The sequence below is a fragment of the Euprymna scolopes genome, chromosome 10 (assembly GCF_053919585.1).
Source record: "Euprymna scolopes isolate OS-2025 chromosome 10, ASM5391958v1, whole genome shotgun sequence".
NCBI classification, from domain to species: domain Eukaryota; kingdom Metazoa; phylum Mollusca; class Cephalopoda; order Sepiida; family Sepiolidae; genus Euprymna; species Euprymna scolopes.
In genome coordinates this window covers 26,729,168-26,738,866 of record NC_136491.1, presented here as the reverse complement: position 1 = coordinate 26,738,866, position 9,699 = coordinate 26,729,168, and the positions used below count along the sequence as shown (strand labels likewise).

At 33.3% G+C, this 9,699-nt stretch overlaps 1 protein-coding gene across 2 annotated transcripts in view; it reads right to left on the bottom strand.

Annotated features, from left to right (window-relative positions):
• Positions 1-1,854: 1,854 nt before the first annotated feature.
• The window catches only part of LOC145285880 (WD repeat-containing protein 5), a 134,304-nt gene continuing 126,459 nt past the window's right edge, over positions 1,855-9,699 (bottom strand). For both annotated transcript variants that reach the window (XM_080134342.1, XM_080134341.1), the window contains one exon: positions 1,855-3,266. In XM_080134342.1, coding sequence (XP_079990468.1) covers positions 3,166-3,266 — 101 coding nt within the window. In that variant the 3' untranslated portion in view covers positions 1,855-3,165. The remainder of the gene's footprint in view (positions 3,267-9,699) is intronic.

Genomic DNA, 9,699 nt, shown 5'->3' with positions numbered 1-9,699 from the left:
GATCCAAAAATGCCACATTTGTTTTGACCAGTTGCTCTGTGCCCATGTTGTATATTTAATCCTGAAAAACTGATACTGATGCCACTGATCCAAACTTGGAATAAGATTTTTTTTTTTTACTCCATGGTCAGAAAATATTTTTTGATTTTGGGATGAAAACTGGACGTGTCTGCTAGCTGAAAAAAAAAATGACTAAAAAATAAAAACTGGATGAGACATTTGTTTCTCAAGCAATGCTATGCAATTTCCTAGCGACCAAGTAGAACTGCTTTTGTTAGTGTCGGCTTCCTCAAACATGTGTTAATCACATATGTTGGTAACTGCAATCAATGAATACTCCCCACCCCCAAAAAAGTAATCATTGCCCTGTTCATTCACAAACAGAAATGAGTAAAACTCTTCAATATGATGGCCGTGCAGGAGAACAGTCAACACGTCAAAATAACAAAATAACTAAGCTCATCTTAACGCACTTGGTTATTTCAACACAAAACTAAGTGTTGACTTAAAGCTGCCATTCAGCTTAATGGTTCTTATTAGTTCGACCTAAAAAAAAAAAAAAAAAAAAAAAAAAAACTACTGCAAAATCTTTGATTTATCCTGTCACAAAACGAAAATATATTCCAAAAATTACAAATGATCAAGGAATTTTATTTTTATAAAGAAATTTTTTTTTTTTTTTTTTTTTTTACACGATTTAAAGCTATAATGTTAAATTGTTAGCATTATAATGCTGGTCTTGCAAGGTTGAATGATTGAACTTTTCTACTCGTTTTTTTTTCAAGATGGTAATACGAGAAAGTCACTTTTTGCTTACTCATAAAATTTAATTTTCTTAGTAAAAAAAAAAAAAAAAAAAAATTATTTGATCAATTTACATCATGAAATCTGTGCCATGATAGGTATGTACACCATAAAGAGTTTATATATATATATTTTTTTTTTAATTAGATTAAATTCTTATAAGAACCAGCTTAATCTTAAATTTATTCAGAGAACAATATTTGGTTTATATTATATGACAAAAAAAAAAAAGTTGCTATTTTAATGCAAGCAGCTTATTGCACTATATCAATTAGTTGTCTGGCATACTCTATCTTACTTTTCATTCAGCAACAAAAAAAATTTTTTTAAGTTAATCTATACCTGCAAAAATGTCACAAACAGTTTATTCCTAGCAAATAAAGGAAATATTTATTTCCAAGAGACATTGACCCCCCCCCCCCCCCAAAAAAAAAAACAAATTTTTCATTCTTACATTTTCATTAATTTCAGTCAGTTTTATATTTTTAAAAGTCTTGGTACATTTTTTTTCTTTTTTTGTTCAATCTTTAAATTGGGGCTCGTTTGAAATGAGGTAAAGTTTGTGAAGGATAATCTTCAAATGCACCTTAATGTGAAAAGATTTTGTTAAAAAAAAAAAAAAAAAAAAATTTAATTCTCATTTGTAGGTTTTTAATCACTAAAAACAAAGATAATTCAAAATTAATTTTTTTTTTTATAATGTAACAAAAAAAATTTTAAAACATTTTTTTTTTTTTTTTTTAATTTTAGACAAGGATTGATAAATTGAATGACTCAGATGACTTTTCTCATCTTGATTGTTATTTTCACATTTCAGTCAATCTAAAGGTCTTGCTAAACTTTGAAATTTACACAAAATTTAAAAAGGATCCCTTTATTTAATCCACGCTCTTGTTCCATCAGCTATGCCCAAGTAATTCATAACTGAATTAATTTTATTAATTGTTGCGTCAGGAGTCCTTGCGGAAACATTGTGAAAATAACGTTCAAAATAAAAACAGCAGTCCAAAAAATAAAAATAAAATAAATAAAATAATAATAATAAAAAAAAAATATTCAGTCTCCTTTATTGCATTTTTACTGTTTGAAAGTTCAAGATTTTTTTTTTAAAATGGTTTTATCATTAAAGATAAAAAAAAAAAAAAGAACAGTGATTGTATAGATTGTTGATCTATTAAACCAATGCATCTCAGGTGAAAACATTATTGCATACTTACGTGCCATGTCAAAATTAGTATAAATTTAAAAAATTACAAAAATTATTCATGAGAAAAAAAAAAGAAAAAGAAAAAAATTTAAGTAAAAATAAAAATGACCGAATTTAACAATTTATAGTTTTTTAATGTTGCAGAGTTCGCAAGATCCAGGGGGAGGTAACTGCAATTGATAACTTTGACCAAATAAATATGTACCACCATTTTTCAACAAGTTCAGCATGTAATTATGGCCGATTTTTTTTTTTTTTTTTTTATTAAAATTTTTTTTTATTTAAAATATTTCTAGCACATTCTATTGGATCGCTTTTCATAATTTTCGGAATTTATACTAATTTCTACATGACACATAAGTACATAATATTTTCACCCAAAACAACATTTTGTTAAATGCAAATCATTTGCTTACTAAGCTTATTAAAAATAAGGTACTTGTACACAATTTGAATTAGATGTAACTTAACATCTGATCAGCTTTGCTCGAAACATGATGTCATGCGCTCGGGTTTGATTGTAATCTGAAGTTGTTACGGTAGGTCGTTGTTTTGTTTTTATTTTCATGTTTTTTTTCTGTTAATTTTATTATATTTAAAAAGGTTAACTGTTCTCTTCAGTTTTTTTTTTTTTTTAATAACAATTGTTATGCTTTCATAATCGGTGGCGCTCAGCGAACGCCGGCAGTTCACGTTACGTTCTGAGCAAACCCGATCGGATGTGGAGTTACATCTGGTTGAAATTGTGCGCAAGTACCGAAAAATATTCCATTTACAATCAGGTGGTATTCAAATATTTTGTTGATGTGTAATGCATCAAATGAGATTTATTTGTGGTAATAAAAAAAAAAGAAAGTTCTTTTAATAATAATGGAAATGAGATGATGGCCGTTTAATGAAGATGAACGCTTACCAAACCTGACACTGTCCATAAAGTTAGCCGCATCAACAACAGAGCCTGCATAACAGATCCTGCTTTCCTTAGATTGCTATCCCGCCCTGCCCTACCCAAAGATATGTACAACATCTGCCATTGTGCATCACTCAAGGAACGGATGAACTGGCTGCCCTCTCTCCGCCCACTTGTGATCCCAGGCCAACCCATGGAGGACAAAAGAAGGGAAGGGGAAAAAGTGGGGGAGGGAGGAAAGTAGTTAAACGTCGCTGCGCCAAAGTTTGATGGTTTTGTCATTCTCAAGAGCTGCCGATGCAATTATATTTTCTGTTGGATGACAAGCACAACAGAGCACAACATCTGTGGAAGAAAGAAAAATTTAATTTAACAGAAATGAGTGTAAGCAAACATATGCCTGTAAATAATAAAAAAAAAAAGGGTAAAATAAGAATACAAACAAAGATGTGCAATGCTAGGGTCATAAGTTTAAATTAGAAAACAAATAAGGAGGAAAGTATAGCAAATATATGTTGTCTGCTTCTTTCTCTTTGTCTTAATGTCACCAGGCAGGCAAGAGAGGAGGGAGGGGAAGCTATGCAGTGTTCACTAAGGCTGTCTCGATAGTTTGGTTTCTTTTTTTTTTTTTGTTCTCTAGCTTATCTTAAAAAAACCCATAAGAAGGGGAGACAATGGGGGTATGGTGTGGAAAAAAAAAAAAAATTGGAAGAAGCAGACAGTTTATCAAGTACAACATTTGAACAGCAGAGTTGATGTTTCCAGAATACAATCTCAGTGAAGAGATTGGACAGAAATTTTTTTTTTTAAATGATTGAACACGGAACTCGAGAGTCGAGAAATGTATCGAAAATAATAATACTGCAAATCATTCACCTCTCTTTTTTTCTAAAATGGACTAGCCTGGATGGCCAGCGCTGCCCGGGTGTTTGGAGGTGTATATGTTAAAAAACAAAACAAAAAACGTTGACCGGGTGTTTGGAGGTGTAAAAGAAAAAAGTTTTAGCAGGAAGGTAGGATTGAATCCCGAAGCCTTGACGCGAAGATGGAAACAAAAGGAGAAAAAAAGCCAGCAATCTAACCATCTCGGCCATGAGGGTAGAGGAATTGATATGTGTCTTAAATTAACGTTTATAAAGCGAAATTGACAGGTGCGAGAAAGTTGCTGCGTGATGTTTTGTTTGTTTGTTTGTTTGTTCTGTTTTACGGCATATCAACCACTTTGGGGTCATTTAATGCCGAAAGGTTCGTTATGTTGTGTTAAATATTGGTTTGTTCTTCTTAAGGTTTTTCTTTTTTTTTGGGGGGGGGGGGTCTTTCCTTATATTTTTGAGTATATTTTAGTTTCTTTCAGAAAATTGATAATTTTTTGGGGATCAATCTTGTTTAATATTGTTTTCAGATTTTTTTCTTGGTAATACTTTGTTCGGATTTGTTCAAGGTCAATGCAGTTTGTCAGTATATGGTGTATTGTGTAGGGTTCTTGACACGTTATACAGTTTGGTGTCTCCTCCCCTTTTAGTAGATGTGAGTGGGTGATGTGAGTGTGACCTATTCGCAGTCTGGTCATTACTACCTCTTCCTTTCTTGTTAACTTTTTGGTGTTTCTCGTTCCAATATTTGGTGTTATTTGGAATAGTTTGTTTTTGGTGCATGAGCTCCAGTTTTCTTGCCATTTTCTCTTCAAAAATGTGTTTATTTTAGTCTTTAGGTCTGTATAGGGGATTTTTCCACTTATGTGGTTTTGTTGCAGAGTTTCCTTTGCTGCCTTATCTGCTTGTTCATTCATGTATATGCCGATATGGCTTGGTATCCAGCAAAAGATAATGTTTTTTTTCATGGTTATGGCATCTATTTTGTTTAGCAATTTTGTAATAAGTGGGTTTGTCATTTTTTTTTCTTTTAGAGATATGAGTATTGAAAGTGAGTCAGTAAATATGATATATTTTTGATGGTCATCATTGGTTATTATATTCAGTGCCGAATCTATGGCTGTTGCTTCTGCGCTGAAAATAGAAGATTCGTTTGGGAGCCTTTTCTTTAGTTTTATTTTTTTGTGGATGGCTGCGCATCCTACTTTATCTCCATCTTTTGATCCGTCAGTGTAAATTTGTGTATATTCTTTGTATGTATTCTGGATGATAAGTAGTTCTTCATGGAAGGTTGATGGGTGGGTTTTCGTTTTGGGATATTTATTTAATTTTAATATTATGTGTGGTTGTTTGATCATCCAGGGTGGAGTTTTTGATTTGTTATATTTATGTATTTTTGTAATGTCCATTTGGGCTTCTGTGAGAAGGTTTTTTATCCGGAGGCTGTAGGGCTTGATGATATTTTCTTTCTTGTTGAAGAGATGTGTGTATTGTGGGTGGAGGGTACATTGGTATGCAGGATTTGTTGGACACGATACCAGCTTTAGGTAATATTGTAGCGCTAACTTCTGTCGTCTTAGAATCAGTGGAGGCTCATGGGCCTCTATATAGAGGCTTTCTACTGGAGAGGTTCTAAATGCTCCCAAGGCTAATCTTAATCCTTGATGATGGATTGTATTTAGTTCTTTTATGTAGGACTTCCTTGCTGCTCCATAGATGAAGCATCCATAGTCCATTTTAGATCTGATTAGAGTTTGGTATAATTTCAATAATGTGACTTTGTCTGCACCCCAATCGGTGTGTGCTAGGACTTTGATCAATTGCATTGTCTTTTGGCATTTTGCTTTTAAATATTTTATATGCGGTATAAAGTTCAATTTTTTATCGAATATAATACCTAAATATTTATGTTGGTCGGTGAGTGGGATGTTCTTGTTATCCAGTTTCAGGTTGGGGTCGTGGTGGAATTTTCGTAATTTGCAAAAGTGGATGCATTTAGTTTTTTCCTCTGAGAATGTAAATCCATTTTCTATGGCCCATTTGTTTATTTTATTCAGACAGAGTTGTAGTTTGCGTTCGGCTGTTTGTATATATTTAGATTGGTAGTATATAAGTAGGTCGTCCACGTATAGGGCGTTTTCAATTCCTGGGTCTATGTTTTTTATGATATTGTTTATTTTAATGTTGAAGAGGGTGACAGACAGGATACTGCCTTGGGGGACCCCCATTTCTTGATCTTTTTGGACTGAATAAGTGTTGTCCATCCGTACTTGGAAGTTTCTATTTGTTAAGAAATTTCTGATAATTTCTGGCATTCTACCCCTAAGTCCTAGTTCATACAGGTCTTTTTGGATTCCGTATTTCCAAGCGGTGTCATACGCCTTTTGCATGTCAAAAAAAATTGCTATTAGATGTTCTTTTTTTGCAAATGCTTCTCTTATGCGTGTTTCCAGTTTTATTAAGTGATCGGTGGGGCTTCTATTTTTCCTGAAACCCGACTGGCTTTCTGTAATTAGATTTTTGCTTTCCAAGTACCAATTTAACCTTTCGTTAATCATTCTCTCAAAAGTTTTGCACAAACAACTAGTTAGTGCAATGGGTCGGTAGTTTGTTGGGTTTGTATGGTCTTTTTTTGGTTTGGGTATTGGGATTACTGTTGCCTGCTTCCAGTTTTTTGGAATGTTGTTAGTTATCCATATCTCATTGTAAATTTGTAATAAGTAGTCCAGTGATGGTTTTGGTAGTTTTTTGAGGAATTGATAATGGATCTCGTCGGGGCCGACTGCTGTATCGGGAGATTTGTTTATTGCCTCCTCTAGTTCTGCACTGTTGAATAATTGATTGTAGTTTTCTTCATTTTTTGATTTGAAGTTTATTTTTATTTTTTCTTCATTTTTCTTTATAGCTTGGAATTTTTTATTTTGGTTTTTTGATGATGAGTTCATTGAGAATTGTTCTGCTAATTTATTTGCGATATTTTGTTTGTCGGTAATCTTTGTGTTGTCGCATATAAGGTGTTTAATAGGGTTCTTTGTATTTTTTCCTGCTATTTTTCTGACCATCTCCCATACTTTTTTGGGTTTTGTGTTTTGATTAATTTTTGTTACATAGTCTTTCCACGAGTTCCGTTTTGATTCTTTGATAGTTTTCCGTGCTTTGGCTTTGCTGTTTTTATAGGTGTCCAAATTTTCTTTCGTTGGACTGTTTTTGAATTTCCTTAGGTTTGCACGTCTGGCTCTTATAGCTTCTTTGCATTCTTTATTGTACCAGGGTTTGTTATATTTTGTAGTAGTGGAACTTTTTGGTATGTTCTCCTCGGCTATTGTGAGTAGGGTGTTGCTGAAATATGTGATGTGTTCTAAGTCAGGATTCGCTTCAGGTATTAATCTGTATTGACATGTATTTTGGAAATTTTCCCAATTTGCCTTTTGTAAATTCCAGCGGGGTGTTTTGTCTTCTGGCTTGGGATTCTCGTTTTCTATTATGATTGGGAAGTGGTCACTTCCGCATGTATCCTTATGTGTTCTCCAGCTATAATCCATGTATATAGTTGGGTCACATAGTGTTATATCGATTGCTGATAGGGTTCCCGTTGGTGGGTGCATATATGTATTCTCTTTGTTGTTGAGTAGGCATAGATCATTTTGGTTAATTATTTTTTCTATGGTTTGGCCTCTTTTGTTGTTTTTTTTACTGCCCCACCATATATTGTGACTATTGAAGTCTCCCAACAGTAGAAAAGGTTTAGGTAGTTGTTTGATTATATTGTTTAATTCTGTTTCGTTTATTGTTTCATTTGGTGGTATATAGAGTGAGCATAGGGTTACTGTTTTGTGTAGTGTTGCAGTTATTGCAACAGCTTGCATATTTGTTTTTAAGTTCACTTTGCTGTGTGGAATGTTTTCGTTTATCAGTATTGATGATCCACCGGTGGCTTTGCATGATAATTTGTTTATGTGGTTGTATATTGAGTAGTGTTTTATGTTAATTTTGTCATTTTCTTTTAAGTGTGTTTCCTGTAGGCAAATTATTGCAGGACATAAGGATTTGATAAGTATTTGCATTTCTTCGATATTAATTTTTAATCCTCTTATGTTCCACTGTAGGATTTTGTTAGTCATGGTTTATATTTTCTTTTGGTTTTGGACTGTTGGTGTTTATGTCTACGTCCATAGTTTCGATGTTAGTTTGGGTGTTTCTTTTGGAAGTGGATGGTCTGTTTCTTGTTTCTGGTGAGAGGCTTTTTTTGGGTTTTGGTCTGGGACTTTTAGATTTACTTTGTCTTGACTGTCTTTTTTGGCTACCAGTTTCAACTAGTTCAAATTTATTTTCATTTTCAATTAATACTAATTCTGTTTTTTGTTTGTCATTTTGTTTTTGGGGGGTAGTTTTTTTGTTGTTCTGTTCTATTTCCATTTTTTCTGTTGTTGTGTGTTTATTTTTAACATCTGTTTTTGTCCTTGTTAGTGACTTGGATCTTTCACGTTTTGATAATTGAGGAGGTTTCATTTCTTTAGAGATTGATTCCTCAATATTGATGGAAGTTTTTCTGATTTCCTTTGTTTCGTTTTCTTTTATACTGGGTTGTTCGTTTCTGACTTTTATTTGGCTGTTAGAATTTATTTTCAGTTCTGATAAAAAAGATTTTAATTCTTCAAGTATGTTCTTTAGTTCTTTTGCTAGGTTTGCAATTTCTGGAGCAAGGTTTAGTTCATTGTAGTTGTACATTTTGTTTGCTTGTTGGGTTATTGTGGCATATGAGTTTTTGGTGCGATTTGTGACTTCTTTGCGGGCTTCTTGGAAGGTTATATTTTTTTGATATTTGATTGTTATTATTTCCTTCTCTTGCTTATATATTTTGCACTGTTTTGAGTGAGAGTGGTGCTCTTCTTGACAGTTTGTGCATTTGGTTTTATTTGGACAGTCTTCTTCATCGTGGTCTGGGTTTTTTTCACTGCAGTTTCCACATGTGAAGAATCTTAGACATTGGTCTTTATTATGTCCAAACTTTTGGCAGTTGTAGCATTGTAAAGGTTTTGGAATGTATTGTTCTATTTTCGTTCTTTCATAACCTATATTGATGGTCTCTGGTATTTGAGGATAATTGAATGTTAATATATAAGTGTTTGTATATATTACCTCTCCTTTTTTTTTAAATGTGATTCTTTTTACATCTGTGACCCCTTGGTTTTTTAGTTCTGTTTTGATTTCTTCTGTTGTGCAGACGGAGATTTCCTGTTTTTTTATGACTCCTTTGGAGTAGTTTAGTGTTTGGTGTGGATAAGCTTTGATGTTTGTTTCATGCAATTTTTGTAGTTGAAGTAGAGTTTTGGCCTGTTTTTTATTTTGTACTTCTACCAATATGGTACCATTCCTTAATTTTTTGACATTTTTAGGTGTTATTTTGCTTGATATTACCTTTTGGATAATGAAGGGTGACATTTTAGTTAACGGTATATTAGACGTTGCTTCTAGCACGATGAATCTTGGAAAGTTTGTATCTTCATTGTCGCTGTCAGAGTCTATTTCTGTGTGTGGTCTCTTGGATTTTTTGGCATTCATAATAATTTTTGAAAAATTCATCAGCCATGCTCCCCACCCTCCTCGGAGCCCCTTATGGGGAAGAACTATGAGGGGGTAAATCCCATTCGCCTCGGTTCTCCAGGGCTACATAGCTGGTATACTCAAACATGGGGAGGTTTCCAAGCATTCACAATATATGGTTATGCCCACCCAAGTATGGGATTTCCCTGTATTTTTATTATTCCTGATGGTTACCTTTTTCCCAGCTTGATTGACCCTTCAGCCATCGCTTATTAACTCAGTTTATTGTTTATGTTGAGTGTTTGTGTGTTTTTGTTTGTATTGTCTGAATTAGTGCTTGTCATGACCAACCGATTGATTGG